The sequence below is a fragment of the Bos grunniens genome, chromosome 7 (assembly GCF_055505025.1).
Source record: "Bos grunniens cultivar Pamir isolate PY7600 chromosome 7, Bosgru_T2T1.0, whole genome shotgun sequence".
NCBI classification, from domain to species: Eukaryota; Metazoa; Chordata; class Mammalia; order Artiodactyla; family Bovidae; genus Bos; species Bos grunniens.
The window spans coordinates 59,341,276-59,364,065 of record NC_141171.1 but is presented as its reverse complement, the minus strand read 5'-3'; the positions used below and the strand labels follow the sequence as shown (position 1 = coordinate 59,364,065).

Here is a 22,790-nt window from a genome sequence, read left to right as displayed (position 1 = left end):
AGTAAAACATAGGAAAGAAATCAGACTGCAATATTTTTAGCTTTTCCAATGACCGCCAAATTCCAGTTGAACTAATATTATGAGTGGACAGTAGGTAAGACTGAGGGATCAAAGAATCCTTAGTCTGTGACTTCTTCACCATCTGTCATACCCATGGTTTACTTCCAGAAGCCACAATTTGGGGCTTTGTCCCTAGATGTCAGGCCCCTTTTCCTAGCTAGGAAATAATTCAATTTGTTTGTTCCAATATCATCTCAAATGAATACTTTAAAAAACTAACTCCTCACTCTAGTCCAAAGCAGATTCTTTTTCTTTTTCTTTTTTTCATTGAAGTATAGTTGACTTACAATGTTGTGTTAGTTTCAGGTATACAGCAAAGTGATTCAGTCATATATATATATATATATATATATATATATATATATTAGAATACATAGAATATATATATATATTCTTTTTCAGATTTTTTCCATTATAGATTATTACACAATATTGAATGTAGTTCCCCATGCTATACAGCAGGTCCTTATTTTTTATTTCATATATAGTAGTGTGTATCTGTTAGCCTGAATCTCCTATTTTATCCCTCCCTCCTCCTTCCCTTTTGGTAACAGTAACTTTGTTTTCTACATCTGTCTGTTTCTGTTGTTTTAAATAAGTTCATTTGTATATATTTTTTAAGTTTTCACATATAAGTGATATTATATTGATCTGATACTTACCTTTTACTATCTGACTTGCTTCTTTCAGTATGATAATCTCTAAGTGCATCCATGTGGCTATCAGATCAGATTAGTCGCTCAGTTGTGTCCGACTCTTTGCGACCCCATGAATCGCAGCACGCCAGGCCTCCCTGTCCATCACCAACTCCCGGAGTTCACCCAGACTCACGTCCATCGAGTCAGTGATGCCATCCAGCCATGCGGCTGTAAGTGGTATCGTTTCATTGCTTTCTACTTTAATGTAATGGCTGCACAGTGTTCCTTTGTATGCATGGGCCACACCTTCTTTATTCACTCCTCTGCCAGTGGACATCTAGATTGTTCTCATGTTTGGGCTACTGTGAATAGTGCTACTGTGAACATAGAGGTGCATATGTCATTTTGAATTATAGTTTTTCCAGATGGATGTTCAAAAGTGGGATTGCTAGATCATATGATAGATCTACTTTTAGTTTTTTAAAGAGTCTCCATATTGTTCTCTATAGTGACTGCATCAGTTTGCACCCCCACCAACAGTGTGTGTTGTTGTTTTTTCCACTCCATCTCCAGAGTTTTGAATGATGGCCATTCTGTCTGGTGTGCAGTGTAGAGTTTTTAACGATGGCTATTCTGACTGGTGTGAGGTGACAGCTCATTGTAGTTCTGATTAATTTGTATTTTTCTAATGATTAGCAGTGTTGAGCATCTTTTTATGTGCCTGTTGGCCATCTATATGTCTTATTTGGAGAAATGTCTATTTACGTCTTCTGCCCATATTTTGATTTTGTTGTTTGGGTTTTTTTAATTATTATTAAGCTGTATGAACAGTGTGTATTTTGGAAATTAATCCATTGTCAGTTGCATCATTTGCAAATGTTTTCTTCCATGCTGCAGGTTGTCTTTTCATTTTGTTTGTGCTTTTCTTTGCTGTGCAAAAGCTTTTAAGTTTAATTAGGTCCCATTTGTTTATTTTTGCTTTTAATTCTGTAACTCTAGAAGAAGGGTCCAAAAAAATATTGCTGAGGTTTATGTCAAAGAGTGTTCTGCCTATGTTTTCCTCTATGACTTTTATAATATCCAGTCTTACATTTAGGTCTTTAATCCATTTGGGGTTTATTTTAGTACATAATGTTAGAGAATGTTCTAATTTCATAATTTTACACATAGCTGTCCCATTTTCCCACTTAATGAAGCAGTTGTCTTTTTCCATTGTACATTCTTGCTTCCTTTGTTAAAGATTAATTGACCATATTTGTGTGGCCAAAGCAGATTCTTACTACCTTTAGGGATGTAAAAATCCTTCATAGGATTTAACTTAAGATTCCATGTTCTCCAGTAGGAAAGAAAGTCTCGATTTCCTCTGTCTAAACCATAGAACTGTCACAATCTAGATGAGATCAGATCAGATCAGTCGCTCAGTTGTGTCCGACTCTTTGCGACCCCATGAATCGCAGCACGCCAGGCCTCCCTGTCCATCACCAACTCCTGGAGTTCACTCAGACTCACGCCCATCGAGTCAGTGATGCCATCCAGCCATCTCATCCTCTGTCGTCCCCTTCTCCTCCTGCCCCCAATCCCTCCCAGCATCAGAGTCTTTTCCAATGTATCTTTCCCTTTCTCCTTTGTCTTTGCTTATTTTCTTTTCTCAGCTATTTGTAAGGCCTCCTCAGACAACCACTTCACCTTCTTGCTTTCTTTTTCTTGGGGATGGTTTTGTTCACCACCTTTTGTACAATGTTACAAACCTCTGTCCATAGTTCTTCAGGCACTCTATCAGATGTAATCCCTTGAATCTACTCATCACCTCCACTGTATAATCATAAGGTGTTTGATGCTGGGAAAGATTGAAGGTGGGAGGAGAAAGGGACAACAGAAGATGAGATGGTTGGATGGCATCATCGACTCGATGGACATGAGTTTGAGTAAGCTCCAGGAGTTGGTGATGGACAGGGAAGCCTGGGGTGCTGCAGTCCATGGGGTTGCAAAGAGTTGGACATGACTGAATGACTGAACTAAACTGATACCTGAATGGCCTAGTGGTTTTCCCTACTTTCAATAATTTGAGCCTGAATTTTGCAATAAGAAGCTGATGATTTGAGCCACAGTCAGCTCAAGGTCTTGTTTTTGCTGGCTGAATAGAGCTTCTCCAGCTTGGGCAGCAAAGAGTATAATTGATCTGATTTCAGTATTGGCAATCTGGTAATGTCTATGTGTAGAGTCATCTCTTCTGTTGTTGGAAGAGAGTGTTTGCTATGACCAGTGCGTTCTCTTGGCAAAACTCTGTTAACCTGTTCCTGCTTCATTGTGTACTCCAAGGCCAAACTTACCTGTTATTCCAGGTATGTCTTGCGTTTGCATTCCAGTCCCCTGTGGGGACTCTTGCATTCCAGTCTCTGTGATGAAAAGGACATCATTTTTTTGGTGTTAGTGCTAGAAGGTCTTGTGGGTCTTCATAGAACCGTTCAGCTTCAGCTTCTTTGGCATTAGTGGTTGGGGCATAGACTTGGATTACTGTGATGTTGAATGATTTGCCTTTGAAACAAACGGATATCATTCTGTGGTTTTTGAGACTGCACCCTAGTACTGGATTTTGGACTCTTTTTTTGACTATGAGGTCTACTACATTTCTTCTAAGGGATTCTTGCCCACAGTAGTAGATATTATGGTCATCTGAATTACATTTGCCCATTCCCATCCATTTTAGTTCACTGCTTCCTAAAATGTCAATGTTCACTCTTGCCATCTCCTGTTTGATCACATCCAATTTACCTTGATTCATGGACCTATTCCAGGTTCCTATGCAATATTGTTCTTTACAGCATCAGACTTTACTTTCACCACCTGATACATCCACATCTGGGTGTCCTTTCTGCTTTGGCTCAGCCTCTTCATTGCTTCTGTAGCTATATTTCCCCTCTTCTCCAGTAGTGTATTGGACACCTACCAACCTGGGAGACTCATCTTTCAGTGTCTTATCTTTTTGCCTTTTCATATTGTTCATGGGGTTCTCCAGGCAAGAACACTGAAGTGGTTTCCCATTCCCTTCTGCAGTGGACCACATTTTGTCAGGACCTGACTACCAGGGCCATGCCCTTCAGCTGCTTCACTTAGGTGGAAGACATGCCCAGTGTCCTGTTTCTCCCACTGCTGGTCCTCTTGGGACTGTAAAGCTTCACGGGCCACCAGGTGTTGGTCAACATGCGGCCGGGGGTCCAGGGCAAAGGCCCTGCTGCTGGTGTTGGCTGAAGCTGATTGATGTTGGAGGATGCCCAGGGACAGAGGGCTCCCTGGCCTGACTATTGCCACTGGCTTCCCTGGGCCTGATCCGCCTCCCAGGCACCTACAATATGTAGACTTTGTCTTATTGTTGTTTTCAGTTAGGTCAATTGCTTATTATTATAGGGTCAACCCCCATGTACCCACCATCCCAGTCATGACCTAGAATGGCCATCAACCTTTAAGTCTCCTGTGTGTTACTGCCTGAATGTTTGTGTCTGCCCCGGCCCCCCTCACCAGCTCCAAATTCATATGTTGAAGCCTAATCCTCAGTGTGATGGTGTTAGGAGGTAGAACTGTTGGGGGATGGTTAGGTCATGAAGGCACAGCCCTCATGAATGGAATTAGAGGCCTGATGAAACAGAGTCTAGAGATCACCCTTACCCCTTCTACCACGAGAAGACCCAGCAAGAAGACAGTAGCCTGTGAATCTGGAAGTGGGCTCTTGCCTGACGCCAAACCTTCTGTGTCTTAATCTTGGACTTCCCTGTTTCTAGAACTGTGAGAATATAAATTCCTACTGTTTAAGCCACCCAATCTCTGCTATAGACAGTTTCTTAACAATTTTTTGACTTTATGGTGATGTGAAAGCAATACACATTTAGTAGAAGTTTTACTTTTAACTTTTATATTTTCCTGAGCTAGTGATAAGTAGTATAGTATTCTCTTGTGATGCTAGGCAGTGAGCTATAGTGCCTATTCAGCCAGCCAGACGGTCACCAGGGTAAACAGCTTATATGCTGACAACCATTCTGTACCCACACAGCCATTCTGTTTTCCACTTTTGCAGTATTCAGGAAAGTACATGAGATACTCAGTGTTGTTGTTTGGCAATAAATCATGTCTGACTCTGCAGGCCTATGGATTGTAGCCCACCAGGCCTCTCTGTCCATGGGATTTCCCAGACAAGAATACTGGAGTAGGTTGTCATTGCCTTCTCAAAGGGATCTTCCTGACCCAGGGATCGAACCTGCATCTCTTGCATTGGCATGTGGATTCTTAATTTCTGAGCCACCAGGAAAAGGATATTCAATACCTTATTATAAAATAGGCTTTGTGTTATATGACTTTCCCCAACTGTAAGCTAATATAAGTATTCTGAGCACGTTTAAGGTAGGTGAGGCTGGTAGGTAAGGTGTATTTTCAGTGTATGACATTTCCAATTTATGATAGTTTTCCTTGGAAGGAAAGTTATGCCCAACCTAGATAGCATATTCAAAAGCAGAGACATTACTTTGCCAACAAAGGTTCATCTAGTCAAGGCTATGGTTTTTCCTGTGGTCATGTATGGATGTGAGACTTGGACTGTGAAGAAGGCTGAGCGCCGAAGAATTGATGCTTTTGAACTGTGGTGTTGGAGAAGACTCTTGAGAGTCCGTTGGACTGCAAGGAGATCCAACCAGTCCATTCTGAAGGAGATCAGTCCTTGTATTTCTTTGGAAGGAATGATGCTAAAGCTGAAACTCCAGTACTTTGGCCACCTCATGTGAAGAGTTGATTCATTGGAAAAGACTCTAATGCTGGGAGGGATTGGGGGCAGGAGGAGAAGGGGACAACAGAGGATGAGATGCTGGATGGCATCACTGACTCGATGGATGTGAGTCTGAGTGAACTCCAGGAGTTGGTGATGGACAGGGAGGCCTGGCGTGCTGCGATTCATGGGGTCGCAGAGAGTCAGACATGACCGAGCGACTGAACTGAACCCCATGCTAAGTGGAGGGAGATCTGTATTTTGTTATGGCAGCCTGGGCATACTAATATACAAGCTCATTGTGTGATTAAGACTGTCCCCCACCCCATCAGTTCTTGCTGGAATTTTATTAATTCTGAAGTATACTGTTTTTATATTTAGTAATCAGCTCTTTACAAAGTCTGTCTCTTTGACTAGCCTACAAATTCCTTAATGCCATGCAGGCTTCTCTTTGCCTCATTGTATTCCCTCTCCCCACAAGGTCCCCTCTCTAGTGACCTTTCTATATGTGTTGTTAGAAAAGTCACACAAATATTTACAGCATAGCTGGCAAGCGTTTAACCACTCTTTGCTAAAAATACATTGTGCTTTGGAAACATGAACTTATAGGGCATCACTGTGTGCTTATTTGCAGACTCACTATTAAAAAATTCTTTACCAAGTTAAATATTTATCTGTGCACACTGTATTCAACTGAGTACTCTGTGGAGACACAGCCATGAGAAAGTTCTCATATCTCTACTTCCTGAGAGTCCAGCACATAGCCTTATATTTCTCAGGCTTTGTTAGTGACTTCACCATTTAGAGAGAGAGAGAGAGAGTGTGTGTGTGTGTGTGTGTATTATCTCTTCTCCAACATGAACCATAAGGTACCTTCCTTTGCAGATGCCCACATGTGACTGAGCTCTGTTTAAATGGTGATACCTAAAGTATTATGTTATTCCTAGCCTGTTCTGATTCATTTATAGTGTTAAGGATTCTCACTCTTATCTTTCTGCAAATCTGGATTTTCCACTTTTCATTAGTGTAGCTAAAGGTAATGTAATAGTAATGGTCAGATACACACTTTGATCCATGTTTACTTAAAAAAAATATTTTTTTAATGGGATGCTGAGAGCAGATTCTTTTTTCACCACTCTATGTATAATCTTTTCTAGCTTCCAACTTGAGTGGAAACAGAGGAAATATTTCTGTATGACTTATAGTTTAGGGAAAGGACCATAGATATGAGAAGAACTGCATCTACAGAGATAAGCCTGACAACTTTTTCTGCTGAGAATCTTTTATTGAAGAATTAAGTTCCATATACTTGTCCCCATAGCCATCCTAGAGAAACTGGTTCGCTGCCAAAGGAAACTTGGTGCCCTTGAACATCAGGGAGACTCAGAGCATGGTCCATATTTTACAAAATAAAGTGTGCCACGGCTCTCCCTGCAAGAAAAATAATACTTTTAAAAGGGGAGCTTTGGAAATCTTAAGTTGAAAGTTGCATCATCTTAGATCAAGCCAGCCAGATGAATACATAACATGAAAGCTGAACAATTAATTACCAAGCTTCAGCATGGTGGAAAAAAGGGAACTCAGTGTACCAGTAAAAGCCAGTGTTAGGAGCCAAAAATTCTGTAAGTTTCTCTTTTATCTACCACTGAATAATATTATGATGACAATCAAATGTTTCTTCCCCTAACTTCAATTCTTATTCTTAGGCATTTTCTTTCTCTCTCATTTTCTCTCTTTTTCCTTCCTTTTGTAAAATATTATGATTTTCAGTCAGCCATCTCTTAGGCTTCATAGCAGCATCTGGCTTACATAGCTAAGATGGCTTCTGGTTCTGTGTGAGGGGCTCTTTCTACAAATAAAATACTGAATAAAGCACTTACACAACAGCATTGCAAAATACACATCTGTTGCCATATACTATCCCATCAGATCCACAGTGAGGTAGGTACTCCATGGTGCATATTTCTGAATATGTGGTGCACTCAACCTCCCTCTGTTCAAAAAAAAAACACCATTAAATCATAGAAAAGAAACTCTTTTAAAGCCTTGAGAGGATCATTAGTTCAGAATCCCACTTGCAGAAAGGTGTATTTTCTGCAGTTTACATAACCTGACCCAACATTGGTGAGAATACCATCACAGCAAGAGATTGCTCAGCCCAAGTTCAAGGCTGCCCTCTCTCTCATTCTCCCGTGTAGCTAATGAACAGAATCCATCCTGTGGCTTATGAATAAAGGAGTATAAATAAAGTTTCTGGAGTCTTCTGGGTAAATAAATTATATTTCAGATTTTCTGTTTAGGCTGGCCAGGTGTGTTACCTGTGACTACTCATAGTCATAGATAATTTGTAGAATAAATACCTTAAAATAGTTGTTCTTGATGAAAGGGAGGAATTGTTGAAACATTTTATATTAAGGATATGTAAAATTTTTGTGTATACTTACGCATTCATTATTATGAAGTTTCCTGAGTTGAGATCCTTTATCCCTGAAAAATAAGATTTTATTGAATCAGTAATTTGATATTTCTTAATCTACAGAGTAAAACATGGTCATATGTCATTCTGTGTTGTCTGACCTGAACTAAGTAGTTCTGGTTAATATTCTTCCCCAGTTAGTTAATATTTGTCATTAACATCTTTGATAAATGATCATTTTGCAAACAAATTAAAATATAAAAAAATAAGATCAACACTAAAAGGAGAGTAGATTGGGCATTTTTAAAATAATCCATGAATACTCAGATGGAAATCAAAGGTATAATAAAGTATGTGGATATTTTTGCAGTTTTAAAAGAAAATATTCACATATCCATATCTGGCACTTATAGTCTGTGTAATTTTGTTATAATCACTTCTCCTTTCTGAGTATTAGATTTCCTCCTTCTAAAAAGATACGAGATAATATAATCAATCCCATCTCAGTGTTTAGTCTCTGGTATTGCATATTCTGAGGGGTTTTATTTGACTAACACTTGCTATTATATTTGACTATGACTTTTCAGAAAGGCTAGAAAAGAAGGAGGAAAATGATTAAAAGGAAGAAAAGCTCATTTCTTTGAGTATTCACTCTGTGTCAGCTGCTTAGTTAAGATTTGACATGTTTTCTCACAATGAATCCTAAACACTATTATAATTTCTGCTTTGCTGAATACAGAAGTACATAGCAGAATGGGTATTTGTTTGCCTAATGTCAGAGATCTACTAAGTGCAGCCTGGATTTGAATCCAGATGTCTGACACAAAAGTCCACGATTTTAACTGCTAGTCGGAAAGCAGTGAGTTCAAGTTGCTGGAGTGACTGGTAATAATCATTATTGTAAAGTCTCCTAGAAGCTGAGATGTTGTTTATAGTGAGAATTTAATGTGTGGGGATGATGGTGGTGAGGATTCCAACAAATTCCAACTATCCGTTTGTACTTTCATTCTCTTCCCTAGATTTTTCCAGACAATCAGAGAAGCAACATGATTTTCCTCTGGGGTGTGAAGGGTAGATCAAAGTGTTACAATAGTGTCCATGGCTTACAGCCCAAGTAGCAACATCTCTCTTCTGAGTTTCCATTAACTGATAAGAAAGATCATGAAAGTTTGACCAAAAATATGTTTCCTGCCTGAGACCCAGTTTCCTTAAATGTAATTTGGGAATAAAAATGCCTATATGTAACAGCTAATGCCTGAGGGATACAGTGTAATATAATACACATGAGAATTTGGCCGGATAGCAAAGAAATATACATAATATATATCCCTAATATAACTAGTTTTGGGGTTTTTTTAAACAAAACAATGTCCACAGAGTAGTAGAGGAACATGACAAAAGGTAAGATGTCAAACCATGTTTTCAAAAGCCGAGTAGATTTTGGCCAATGTGACTTTTGTGATTGTAAAGCAAAACAAAACTGGGCTCCAAATTGAGTATAATACTTACCTATTTAGGAAACAGTACATACATTCATTACTGTAAGTTTTCATATCTATGCCACATATTGGACTCCATATCTTTGTGCACGCAATCCCGATACCTTTTATGTTGTATTTGGTGCAGTTCACCTGTAATTGGGACAAAATAATACTCTGCATTGTGTTTCTTCAATTCTGTTATCATTCTTATATCTAGATGGTGAAGAGTGAGAAGAGAGTAGGAAGATTCCCTCCTCAGCTTTTCAGCAAACATGTCTAGAAGGCCTTTTGTGGACCAGGTGCTGTGCTGCAAAAATAAATCAGACCTAGAACAGTATTTAAATGAGAATGAGCAGTTTAAGCAAGAAATATTAGTCTCTCTCTCTTTTTTTTTTAGGGTTATAATGACAGTCCAGTAGAATAATGAATGATACTGAGAAAAGTTTAAAATACTACCTAAAAGTAAGAGCTTCCTTGATCTCCTGTTCTCCTTTTGCACAGAGACTCGTTTAAAGAAACACCATTAGAAAAGTAGAGTAGAAACAGTTTTTACCTCCCATGGAATTATTTCAGCCCACTGTGAGTCAATTTAGATACCTTCACCACTCATTTACATATTCACCCTGATTTCATTTTTACAAAGAGCATGCCAAAAAGGTACTCACCTCTATCCCTATTTCTTGATCACCAGAAGAGACTATGATGAGATGCATTTGGAGAGAAGGAATTAGAGAAATAGTAAATTCTACAGTTAGAAATGCAAAGCTGAATTCATTGTTCACAGTAACTAAAACCCATTTCCCAACATCCCTTGCCCAGACCAGACCGAAAAGAGGTCACTTCTTTAGTCAGGCCAGCTAAGGGTGAAGTCAGAGAAATATGATCCTGACCCCCTGACCCCACCAAAAAAAAAAAAATGAGGTTGGGGGCGAGAATCTCTGATCACTGGAGAAGAAACTGTAGAGGAATCCAGGAGATCCTGTGGGCATGCCCAGGGAGAGTTGGACTTAAGGTCTCAGAGTTGCATAGTTGATTTCTAAAAGGGCAAGTCAGAAACCTGAGAGATCTAATGAGGAACTGAGCAGGAACTTCTCAGTCCTTTTCTTCTCAGTCTCTCTTCCTCTTCCTGAAGGTCTGATTTACCCCTACTCTGTTGATCAGACCAATCTAAATAGATGCCTACTAAATTTTCTTTTGACTTTAACATTCTATGAGCTTCCCTTGTAGCTCAGCTGGCAAAGAATCCACCTGCAATGTGGGAGACCTGGGTTTGATCCCTGTGGTTGGGAAGATCCCCTGGAGAAGGAAAAGGCTACCCACTCTAGTATTTCACTTTCACTTAATATTCTATAATTACTGAAGGCCAAATATACTGCAGTTAACATAAGAGAATGAATATTGAAAAGGAATCCTAACTCACCGGGTGGAGTGACAGCCCATGTCATGGCTGCCAGAGCGAGGATGGCAAAAGTAGTGATGCTGTTCATAGTGATGATGAATGAGGGTATTCGAGAGCCGCTGCCCCGAGTCAAGAAGTTCAGAGAGAAACAGACAAAAAGCAGTCTGACAGATGCATGTATATATACACTCAGAGCAGAGACCTACCCTCATTAAAACTGGTCTTTGCAGTGATGATTGGCTGTTAATCCAAGCAAGGTTGTTTCTTTTCATTTGTCAAACAAAGCTTCCTTATTATCTTGAGTTACAGACAATTGGAATAGTTACATCCTGATACCAACTACCAGATGTTTTCCATAATAGTCCTTTGATCACTCAGCAGTTATAATGGCATGGCTATATTTGAGGACAAATAAAGTCATAGGTGAAATGAATAGCAAATGGACTCTTAAATGACACGTAAAGGGATTTTACAGTTATGTGAAATGCAAGAATGTTGAAATAGATCAGAGAAATGCTGAGGACATTTCTTTAAAATGTACTGTAATAGACAACATTAATAGTACCATAAACCTTGCTTTTGTAAGTATGAACACACTTTACAACCTTCTGTGAAGGCTTGTTAAATGATTAACCTTATGAAATGTGAAGACAAGTATTATTGTTATTTTGCAAATAAAATAACAAAATCAGAAAGATTAAGTATATTCTTTTTAGTCACATTCTTAACAGTTAGGAGAGCTGGTCCCTTCCAATTCTAGGCCTACCTATACTTTAAAAAACAAAAAACTACGATATACTACTTTGGTCACTAAAATGGATATTTATAATGAAAACCTATATTCAACATGTTATCTCATGCCTTTTAAGATCATACCATGATATTGTGTATGACCCATTCTCCTGGACCCATATCTATAAATATTCTGTTTATCCACATGACCAGTATTTTTTCAACAACACACACCCAGTGATTTCCAATTATTTAGCATTTTCACCTCTATTATCCCTTGTGCTCTTCACATCAGCTCTCCAGAAGACAGAGTTAATATAAAGGAAAAATTCATTCACAAAGGACAGATTCAGAGATGGAGGAGGTAAGCAAATTCCCCAAAATAGATAGCTATTTTGATCTTCACTGAAACCAGATCTTCCAGTTTCAGATCTTACTATCTTCCAGTAATGATTGTATTTGTTTCTAATTTTTTAAGATATGTTTCTCTCATTCATACTTCCCATTTTCCAATACCACCTCTTTTCTCTCTGAATTCTACAGTTTTAGTTTATTGTAAAAATTTGAATACTTATATTTTACATATATTTCGAGGCTTTATCAACATTTGAAATATGTATACCACAATGAAGTGCAATCCAGAAGGTTTTCTGAATGGGGTAAATGGTCATCTTTCCAGGTTATAGTGAAACACCTGTTTAGAGGGACCGTGTTCTAAGCAGGTAACAGAAATGAGAACAATGACTCACAGAATGTGAGAATTGGTGAGTCCCAGAACAAACATCTGGATCTGTGGTCTTCAGACTTTCTGTTGTTGTTGTTCAGTCACTAAGTTGTGTCCGACTCTTTGCGGCCCCTGGACTGCAGCACACCAGTCTTCCCTGTCCTTCACTATCTCCCAGAGTTTGCTCAAGCTCATGTCCATTGAGGCAGTGATGCCCTCCAGCCATCCCATCTTCTGTCACCCCCTTCTCCTCCTGCCCTCCATCTTTTTCAGCATCTGGATCTTTTCCAGTGAGTTGGCTCTTTGCATCAGGTGGCCAAGGTATTTGAGCTACAGCTTCAGCATCAGTCTTTCCAATGAATATTCAGGACTGATTTCCTTCAGGATTGACTGGTTTGATCTCCTTGCTCTCCTAGGGACTGTCAGGAGTCTTTTCCATCACCACAGTTCAAAAGCATCAATTCTTTGGCGCTCGGTCTTCTTTATGGTCCAACTCTCACATCTGTACATGACTACTGGAAAAATCATAGCTTTGACTGTATGGACCTTTGTTGGCAAAGTGATGTCTCTGCTTTTTAATGTGCTGTCTATGTTTGTCATTTTTTTTAATTGTTGTCAAATTTAAAAACGGAACTTTTTCCACACTCAAATGCACTTTTATGAGGCAAATGATAAAGAAGCAGATTTTTTTTTTTTTTAATCTAAGTTAAATGGAAGCAATATAGGGCTCAAGAGTACTTGCATTTCTACCATGCACTTCAAGGCTCCATGGAAATCAATTTGGAAAAGAAAAGGAAGTGAGGCCCTCAGAGGAAGAGTACCATGATGAGGCCATTCAGTGAATTAGATCACCTGATTAGAGTACAGGATTCTTCCTGCTACTTCATATCTTCTCACGTGCACACAGCTCTAAGTCAACATGTCTGGCCTGACTTACTTTCCCAAATAAGATGAGGGAAGATTTGCTACCTGGGTCCTAGACTCAGGTCTCTACTGTTTACTGAGGAGTGCCTTCTGGGCATCCTGTAGGATCTTCCAGGTCAACTTGCTCCCCCAAAACCTTGCTGCTTAATCTCACTTTTAGGCTTCTCTCCAGTTTCACTGTGCTGATAGCTGTCAGTAGTAACCCAACCCAGGAAAATTTAGGAGTCTTCATATCCTGTCTAATTTTCACACCATCTAATCTCTCTACAATTAGGTTTTAATTTGTGTATGTGCTTTCCTCTCCATGAAGTTTTTTTTTTTTTTTTTAACTTTGTTTCATTGATTCATTCCTTTAAATCCAGAGTTTAAGAAGAATGACCTATATGTCTACCTCCCATGTTCTTTCTGGAAATCTTCATTAAAAAAAATGAATCTGCTCAACAAACTAATAAGACTCCATTTCTCTTTCTTCCTTTATCTATTCAGTAACTAAGGATTTAAAAATAGTATGTAGAATTACATTAAACTCAACATCCTCGTAATACATTGCCCATATCAAAAAACCCATCAGTAAATCCACACCCATTTCTATTACCAGTTCCTTAACAGGCACAAAGTTTTTGTTTCAAAACTCGTAGGTTGGCTGTGATTCTGAGGTAGCCAGGCCTTGATGCAGACATGCACTGCATGTGAATTCCTAGCAATCCCCAACATGGTTCCATGGAGTAGGTGTCAGTTTTGATCAGTAAATGTAGATACACAATACTGTCTGTCGTTTTCTCTAAATAAAATTACAGAATTCTGAGCTCTTCACTCTGCTTGGATTTGAGTAGATTTAGTCTCATTCATTATTAGAGTTTGTGATGATCTGAAATGCGTAAGCAGTGCATGGGAAATGAGAGCAGGCCCTCTTATCTCTGGACAGGCATGGTTTCTACCTGCATCTCTGCCGTGCATGCCAGCCTTAAATGGCTCCCTTCACTGAGGCAGCTCCCTATTCCATGCCACACAGGAGACAGGGTGATTTTTGACTGAGACTGAAAAACTCCTGAGTCCAGGGTTCAGCAGATACTTTGTATAGGCAGGCACTCAGCAGTCTCTGCCTCTTCAGGAAGCGGCCAGCAGCAGTCTCGGTCAGTGTTAGAACTCAGTCCTTTTGATTTCTCTTGAAAATTTAATTTCTTCTGTTTTTGCATTCCTTTCTAAAGTACTCAAGCCACTAATGTTACCACCCAAATCTTGGCTTTCTCTGCCCTCTGATGCCAAATAAATAACACAGAGACAAAGTCTGGAGGAAATAGAAAGGCTGTTTTGATCCTCAGCTGGCCTAGCGGAGAGAGAACACAGCAGGCTGGTGCCTCAAGAACCGTGGTTCTCCCCCTACCCTACCCCCACCTCCCCATGTGGGGAATCTGAGGAGATCCTGTAGATGGGGCTCCAAGTCTGGGGTAAGTGATAAAGACCAAAGTAGTGAGTCTTGCATATTCATCCTACTGGGCCTACTTTCTGAAATGCAGAAAGCTACAAGGTCTGCTTGTATTCATTGTATTTATTACATTCATTGGAAGGACTGATGCTGAAGCTGAAACTCCAATACTTTGGCCACCTGATGCGAAGAACTGATTCATTTGTAAAGACCCTGATGCTGGGAATGATTGAAGGCAGGAGGAGAAGGGGACAACAGAGGATGAGATGGTTGGATGGCATCACTGATTTAATGGACATGAATCTGAGTAGGCTGTGGGAGTTGGAGATGGACAGGGAAGCTGGGGTTGCAAAGAGGCAGAAAAGACTGAGCGACTGAACTGCTTGACAAGGTCTGCAAAGGGAGTGCCGGGGAGGAAAGCACCGGGTACAGGGTGTAATTTGCATAGAGTTAAGGGGTTGTAGGTCTGAGATGTAATTTACATAGTGTCAAGTTAGTTTTGTAAAATAGACTACAGGTTAGTAACAGTTAAAGTAAAACTTAAAAAAATTTTTTCGATAGGGCAGTCAAGAAAAAAGCATTCTTAGTGAAATTTTCATACTTTGTGTTGGCATTTCCTACTGTGCTTATAATATCTTGTCTTTGTTATATAATATCAATTTTTCAATAATATTTTTACCTCATCCTATGATTTTTCTTCAAGGTTGATCATGAATATTTAATGAGAATATACTATCAGTCACAGTGAAAATAAAGCAGCATTTTACTAAATAATTTTTTCTTTTAAATAAAATAACTAAAAGAAAAAAATAAAACTAGGTGTTATTAACTCTTTCACGCACACTTATGTTTCTTCTTTAGTCTGTTCTTTGTTCCCTTTACTTTCCTCGTTCTCAGGAGAGGAAAAACTCCATTTCTATTTTTGCTGCAACACTAGGAGTAATATTTTACCTATTTTTATGTTTTTGTCCAGGGAATTACTAAGGCAAAAATTCATATCATTTTTTGCAAGTTTTGTCCAAGGAATTACTAAGGCAAAAAATCATATCATTTTTTGCAAGCTTTGTGCTTGATGGTCAAGGAAAGATACAAAGAAAACTAGTTAATAGCTTTTAACTACTGCTTGAGTTGTTGATGCTGTGTTACTATTTCTTGTTTGACATACTGGCATTAAAATGACTATCACGATTCCATTCTCCTTTAGAGTCTTATCTTGTGCTTCTGCTGCTGCTACTGCTAAGTCGCTTCAGTCATGTCCGACTCTGTGCGACCCCATAGATGGCAGCCCACCAGGGTCCCCCGTCCCTGGGATTCTCCAGGCAAGAACACTGGAGTGGGTTGCCATTTCCTTCTCCAATGCATGAAAGTGTAAAGTGAAAGTGAAGTCGCTCAGTCGTATCCGACTCTTTGCGACCCCATGGACTGCAGCCTACCAGGCTCCTCCTTCCATGGGATTTTCCGGGCAAGAGTACTGGAGTGGGGTAAGTGCTAATATGGGGGGTGGGGGGAAGAGCTCTACCAGAAATTCTTCAGTGGGCAATTATAACTGGAGGTTATCCAACTGCCTACACATCTTCTGAGTGCCTGGCACAGCGTCTGGGCAGAGACGGATGTGGCATTTCCTGCTTGATTCATCAATGCCCATCTTGCAACCAGAGGCTGGGCCCTGAGCAAATATCCTTTGCAAGCACAATTGTCAGCAGCTCATTTTAGAGACTTTTGCAATGGAGTTTTGGCAACTTTTTCTCACTTAAAATTTTAGGAGCAGCAAGAATCGAGACGAGAATATACTAGCTGGCAGTTTTCTGTTTCATTACTATTCCAAGGACTTCTTTTGTGTTGTCATTAGAATTTACTTTTCGTTGTTACTTCTGTTACTCTTTGCTAACAAATCTGCATGTGTACTTACCCCATAGATTTGGAATTGAAGTATTCCACAAATGAACAGAAGTGACATTTCTGTAGGTAATAAACAGTTTTCTAGGATCACTGGATATAAACGCCACCCTTTTGTCTGAAAACATAATCACATGGTTAGTTAGTTTCATGAAAAGTGTAGAACTGTGGTTCATGAGGCCAGAGGGAGTGGTGTAAGGGACATGAAATTAAAAACCATTTACTTGAATTTATACCTCATTTACTCCCATCTGGGTAAGCTCAGAAAATCACTTCCTCTCTTTTGGCTTTAGGATTCCTATATATTAAACATGCTGGATAAATCATGGGGTAGTTTTATTCTAGCTCTGTCAATCTAGGAGGTTATCAACCTGAAATAAAATAATTGAGATTTTCTTTATCACTATGTATCATATATTTAGTTGACTAAGAGCAGTTAATTAGTTGAAATTAAGGTTAATTATAACAGTATACTTCATAGCTTTTTTTTTTTTCTGGGCTCCTACTGCTTTTGCATTCCTCTTTAGCTACAACCTTTTCTAATATTTCTAAGAAATACCTCATGAATCTAGCCTTTGTCTAGGGAGGAGATACATTTTACAAGTTCATATTTTCACTTAACTAGCTTGTTTCCAACCATCATTGCCAGCAGTTTTTGAAGAGAAAAGTCCTTGTAGGCATTGACAGTAACTAAGAGGCGTGTTCTAAATTTCCTTTAAAAACTCTAAGCGAGTATAGCTTTACCCAACAACTTTAATAAGTAATAGCTCCAAGTTAAGTATTACAGTATGTATGAACTAGAAAGAAAAGCAAGAATATTAAACCATCTTTTCTTCTCTTAAAGCAGTCACAGTCTGGTGAGAGAGACAGACTTGTAAATAAGCAACTAGGAAACAAGTGACAGCTGGTAATCTGGGTGTAGGGAGAAGAGGTTATGGGAGCATAAGAGAGGAATAACTAATTCACATTCAGAGGGGAAAGAAGTTGTGGAAGGTTTCTAGAAAAAAGCCTCACCTTTAATGAGGTGAAAATAAATTTATCCTAGAGTTTAAAGGAATGAACCTTAAAAGATGGAAGGAAAAAAATGGGAGAAGGACCAGAGGTGAATACAGAGGATATGTTAGGAGAAGAGGACATATATAAATAAATTTCAGGAAATTATTCAAGGGTAGAAGGGAAAAAGGATAATATAAGAGCTGAGACTAAAGAGGTAGACAGAGGCCTTACACGTCAGAGGGAGTTTGGTATTCATCTTGGGGACTAGAGAAATCACTTAAAGGTTTTATGCATAATACTACCAAATTTGGATTTCAGATCAGTACTCTGCAGGGAGATCATGTATAAAGTTGTTACAGTCAGTCATAAGAGGATGATGGCTTAAACGAAAGAGTTAATAAATTTATTGATAAGTGAATAGAGGACAAAAGGGAGTAGGGAACACATTGCCTTGGTTTCAGGTTTGTCTTGTTTTACTGTGTTTTAGTGCACCCTGGCTGCTTAGGAGGAATTTTCCAAAAAACAAAACAAAACATTAAACTGGGGAATTAAGCAGATCTGTGTTTCAAAGAGGTCATTGGAAGATTGTTTTAAAAGAGAGGGCTGTAAAGGATGGCGACGAGCACGTCTGGTAGGCCGTTGAAAAAGTCCACTGAAAAGATAGAAGGTCTAAAATTCATTCAAGAAAAAAAGTTAAAAAGTAAATTGTCTTTAGGCTTGAAAGGTATTTACAAGGACTGTAATAGGACAGAGTGTATAGAACAGCCTGGAGGAAGACAGCACATCATCCCGCAAAATGATCCACAAGAACTACCATCTTGTGAAAAGGCCCTCAAGGATGACCAATGTTTTATTAGATTCTTTTCCCTATGACTCCTTTTCAGATGACCAAGTCTTTCTCTCTGTCCTCCCTTCATGCTTGAAGAGTGACTTATGGTTACATATTATTTATATTGAGCTTTAATTACAATATTGGAAAGAAAAAGGTATTTCTGTGGCAGGATGGTACCAGGGAAAGAATAAGATGCCTTGTTATGCTCGTTACTAAGAGGGAAACAAGTATTATCCATTACTGGTAAAGGTCACAGGGAGTGTAATTTGAGGGTACATTCACTTCATTTACCATAATCCGTGTTATATATGAGACTGGCCTTGGTCAAAGTCAACCAGCAAGGCCACAGAGAGTGTTGGATTGGGGTACAAATGTGAGTCTGATTATATGCTTGTCTCAGTTTTAGGCACATATTAAATGTTTAAATGTCAACATTTGTTACTTTTTATTATTATTTTCATCGAATAAGAAGTGTGGTTTTTATTTAAATGTATAGAAAGGAGCAAAGAGAAGACAACCACTAATAACTTACAAAGAAGGACAAGAGATTCTTTTTTAAAAAAATAGAAATGTAGTTAATTTACAATATCACATTAGTTTTGGGTATATAGCAAAGTGGCTTAGTTATCTATCTACATAGATATATATTTTCAGGTTATTTTTCACTATAGGTTACTGTAAGGCATCGAATATAGTGCCCTGAGCTACAGTAAATCCTTGTTGCTTGTCTATTTTATGTAAAGTGTGTGTGTCTGCGAGTTCAGTTGTTCAGTCGTGTCTGACTCTCTGTGGTAGACTGTAGCCCCCCAGGCTCCTCTTGTCCGTGGAAATTTTCAGGCAAGAATACTGGAGTGGGTTGCCATTTTCCTCCTCCAGGGGATCTTCCCAACCCAGAGACTGAAACCCTGTCTCTTGCATCTCCTGCATTGGCAGGCAGATTCTTTACCACTGTGCCACCTGGGAAAGCCCTTATGTACAGTAGTCCGTATATGTTAATCTCGTATTCCTCATTTATCCCTCCGCCCCTTCCTTTCACCTTTGGTAATTATAACTTTCTTTTCTATGTCTGTGAATCTGTTTCTGCTTTGTATGTAGATTTACTTACATTATTTTTTTAGACCTCACATATAAGTGATATCATATAATACTTCTTTCTTTGTCTGACTTTACTTAGTATGATATTCTCTAGGTCCATTCACGTTGCTGAAAACGGCAGTGTTTCATTCTTTTTGTGGCTGAGTAACATTCCATTGTGTGTGTGTGTATATATATATATATATATATATATAAACCACATCTTCTTCAACCAATCATCTGTTAATGTATACTTAGGTTGCTTCTATGTCTTGGCCATTATAGTGCAGCTGTGAACGTTGACGGTGCATGTATCTTTTTGAATTAGCATTTTTGTCTTTTCTGGCTATATACCAAGGAGTGAGATTGCTGAATCATATGGTAGTTCTGTTTTTAGTTTTTAAGGAACCTGCATACTCTGCTCCACAGTGGTTGAGCCAGTTTACATTCCCACCAACAGTTTTCTCCATGTCCTTGCCAACATTTGTTATTTGTATGCTTTTCAATAATAGCCATTCTGGTCAGTGTGAGGTGATAATTCATCCTGATATTGATTTGCATTGGATGGAAATGCAATGTCCATCCTTCCTGATGGACAAGGAGGCCTGGACGGGCTGCAATTCATGGGGTTGCAAAGAGTGGGACATGACTGAGCAACTGAACTGAACTGAATGATTAGTGATGTTGAAAATCTTTTCTTGTGCCTGTTGACCATCTGTGTGTCTTCGATAAAATGTCTGCTTAGATCTTCTGCGCATCTTTTGATTGGGTTTGTTTTTTAATGAGATGTTTGTATATTTTGGAAATTCCTTGTCAGTCACAATGTATCCAAATATATCCTCTTGTTCCCTGGGTGGTCTTTTTATTTTGTTAATATTACCTTCACTGTGCAAAAACGTTTACGTTTAGTTAGGTCCCGTTTGTTTATTTTTTCTTTCTTTTCCTTGGGAGACTGATGTAAGAAAATATTTCTGTGATTTATGTCAGAAAATGTTTTGCCTATGTTCTCCTCTAGGAATTTTATGGTATTATATTTATGTCTTTAAACCATCGTGAGTTTATTTTTGTGTATGGTATGAGGGAGCCTTCTAATGTCATTGATTTACATGTAGCTAAAGAGACCGATTCTTAACCATTACTGAGCTACCCACAGGTCAAACTTGGCCCACCACCTGTTTTTGTAAATACAGTTTTATTGGAACACAGCTGTCCATATGATCTTACATAATGTAAATTCATATATTTCTATAACAGCAGCATTGAGTGGCTGTGACAGGATTGTATGTCTCACAAGGTCTATCTGGCTCTTCAGTGGAAAAGTTTGTTGGCCTGTAGTCTCCACAAGTGCTCTCTGCACTTGTTTCTGAAGCCTTGAGAGAGAGAGAGGGAGACTTCAGGTGAGTTCCTTACAGGAAATATAGGAGTTGGACAGTGATAGTTCTCTGAAAACCCGCATTCTGCAAATGAAATCTGAAATATCAATTATAGAGAAATGCGTCAGTCTGTGGTAGTGACAGGAAGAGATAATACAAATAGTTTGGCTTTCTTAGTTCCATTTCAGGATCATTTGTCACTTCCCGGTTTAGAAGTTTAGGGCTGGTTTGGGGAACCTCAGTGAGATGGGTCTGGTTTTCATTTGCCTCCCATATGGATATCAAGATATAATTCAAGTAGCAACCCAGAAATTAGTTTACTTAATGCAGCTATTTTCTTGTGACCATTTGGACACAGGTGACATTTTATGTTTGCCTCCAGGTTGTGTCTCCAAAATAAACAGCTTTCACACATTCACATCCTTAACGCCAATTCCTGAGCCTCCTTGGTCCCCATTCCATTCCTGACCTCTGCATCCCCACTTCACCCTTGACTTTCACTGGGTCCGTAGGCATTTCTCTATTCCTATGTCTCATCCAGTTCTAGACTACCTTATCCTTCACTTCACAGTATCCCTGAGCCACACTTTCCCTGGTACTCAATATGGTTGTCGAAGGTTGCTCAAGTCTTGAATGTGCGATAACATAGTCTTTTGTGCATGTAACCTTATGACCATAATCATAATAATGATCAAAGCAGTACAAGGAATTTGCTATTTTTATCTCAATAAAATATTCATAATGATATAATAAAGTAACTATTTCTCAAACAATTATATATCTTGGTCAGGAAAATAGTGTTTTGGGATTCCCCAGAAATAACCAGGAAAGAGATACAATCTCATATGTTCTAGAATCTTGAAACCCATTCTGTATATCCTGGAATTACCAAAGAAAATAGCAATGTTGTTTTCTCACTTTTCCCCCCTAAAATGGCTCTGTGTTTTCATGCTTGAAAAATTATATGTAAGCCTTCTTTCTTTTTTCTTAATGATATCATAGGAAAAAAAAATACCTAGGGAATGATTTATCTTCACTTTAGTTAAAAAGGACAAAGATCACAAAATTTTGCTTTAATTGGCTTAGTGGCAACTTATCTAAAAGAAAAAGAACAGCATAATAAATACAAAATTAACTTCCCAAATCCAGGTAAGCCAACTATTCCTGGCATAGCTCTAGAGCTAAGAACAGTTTGAAGCACAATGGGTTCCCCATAGCTTCCTCCATCTACCATCTGAGCCACCAGGGAAGCCCAAGTCCTTGCATCAGGAAGATCCCCTGGAGAAGGGAACGGCAACCCACTCCAATATTCTTGCCTGGAGAATCCGATGGGTGGAGGAGCCTGGCAGGCTGCAGTTCATGGGGTCGCACAGAGTCGGATACGACTGAGTGACACACACTTTTACTTTCCTGCATCTATAGTGTGTTCAGCATCAGCCCAGAATCTGCATGGGGACAATAACTAGGGGCAAGCTGTAGCAAGAGTCTGAGCTTGACAGTGTTTCAGCATCGAGGCGGGAGCTCACACATTGTTCTGTCCCACTCCTGTCTAGCGCTTACTTTCTTTAGTGGTTTTCTCATGTGTTATAAGTCACTAGTAGCTTCCGGCTACATGTAGCTCTTGAGCACTTGAAGTGTGTCTGGTCCAAATTTCAACGTGCTGGAAGTTTAAAATACACACCAATATCAAAGACTTAGTAACAACAAGTTTATATTGATATTATGATTATCATATTATGTATGTATTTTGAAATGATAATAGTTTTGATATATTGGGCTACATAAAATATATTCCCAAAATTTATTTTACCCATTTCTTTTGTAGCTACTAGAAAATTTGAAATTACACATGTAACTACTATTATATTTCTACTAGTCAGTGCTGCTCAGACTTGCATACATTGGTTACTCTTGTTGCATTAGTCTTCCCCCAGACTATGTATGGGTTCAAGGCTCTGATACAGGAAATTATCAAGAGGTAGCATGATTCAGTTCAGTTCAGTTCAGTTGCTCAGTCGTGTCCGACTCTTAGCGACCCCATGAATCGCAGCACGCCAGGCCTCCCTGTC

At 38.9% G+C, this 22,790-nt stretch overlaps 2 protein-coding genes and 1 long non-coding RNA gene across 25 annotated transcripts in view; 1 reads left to right on the top strand and 2 right to left on the bottom strand.

Moving 5' to 3' along the window:
* LOC147369625 (uncharacterized) overlaps positions 1-22,790 on the top strand; it is a 151,551-nt gene that overhangs the window by 108,056 nt on the left and 20,705 nt on the right. For 2 of the 9 annotated variants that reach the window (XR_015167656.1, XR_015167653.1), the window contains one exon: positions 11,772-11,841. The exons of 4 other annotated variants lie outside the window; for them this stretch is intronic. This is a non-coding gene — a long non-coding RNA (uncharacterized LOC147369625). Of the gene's footprint in view, positions 1-750; positions 929-11,771; positions 11,842-22,790 lie in introns of those variants that run through there. 3 more of the 9 variants (XR_015167655.1, XR_015167652.1, XR_015167660.1) reach the window with 2 other exon arrangements.
* LOC147369627 (double-headed protease inhibitor, submandibular gland-like) lies at positions 6,713-22,356 on the bottom strand. Of its 3 annotated transcripts, XM_086412270.1 has the most exons (8): positions 22,282-22,356; positions 16,460-16,564; positions 10,766-10,863; positions 10,011-10,042; positions 9,374-9,495; positions 7,893-7,935; positions 7,329-7,441; positions 6,713-6,879 (listed from the first exon to the last, which is right to left on the bottom strand). In XM_086412270.1, exons 2-8 carry the CDS (start codon positions 16,462-16,464, stop codon positions 6,822-6,824), a joined length of 471 nt encoding a protein of 156 aa, XP_086268396.1. In that variant the 5' UTR covers positions 16,465-16,564; positions 22,282-22,356; the 3' UTR covers positions 6,713-6,821. The 3 variants fall into 3 exon arrangements, with proteins under 3 accessions (XP_086268396.1, XP_086268395.1, XP_086268397.1); XM_086412269.1 differs by lacking the exons at positions 16,460-16,564; positions 22,282-22,356 and adding an exon at positions 12,226-12,388; XM_086412271.1 differs by lacking the exons at positions 10,766-10,863; positions 16,460-16,564; positions 22,282-22,356 and adding an exon at positions 10,951-11,088.
* Positions 20,524-22,790, bottom strand: part of SPINK5 (serine peptidase inhibitor Kazal type 5) — an 86,914-nt gene continuing 84,647 nt past the window's right edge. For 7 of the 13 annotated variants that reach the window (XM_086412242.1, XM_086412243.1, XM_086412250.1 and 4 more), the window contains one exon: positions 20,524-20,718. The gene's annotated coding sequence lies outside the window, so the exon portion shown is untranslated. Of the gene's footprint in view, positions 20,819-21,757; positions 22,382-22,790 lie in introns of those variants that run through there. The other 6 variants (XM_086412241.1, XM_086412249.1, XM_086412244.1 and 3 more) reach the window with 2 other exon arrangements.

What these genes read in the sequence shown, in the direction of transcription:
- LOC147369627 (XM_086412269.1), bottom strand. Translation starts at nt 12,260, where the DNA reads ATGTTTGTTCTGGGACTCACCAATTCTCACATTCT. An exon ending in CTCACCAATTCTCACATTCT is followed by an intron (nt 10,864 to 12,225) that starts GTGAGTCATTGT and finishes GACTCGGGGCAG; the next exon opens with CGGCTCTCGAATACCCTCAT. An exon ending in ATGGGCTGTCACTCCACCCG is followed by an intron (nt 10,043 to 10,765) that starts GTGAGTTAGGAT and finishes ATCTCATCATAG; the next exon opens with TCTCTTCTGGTGATCAAGAA.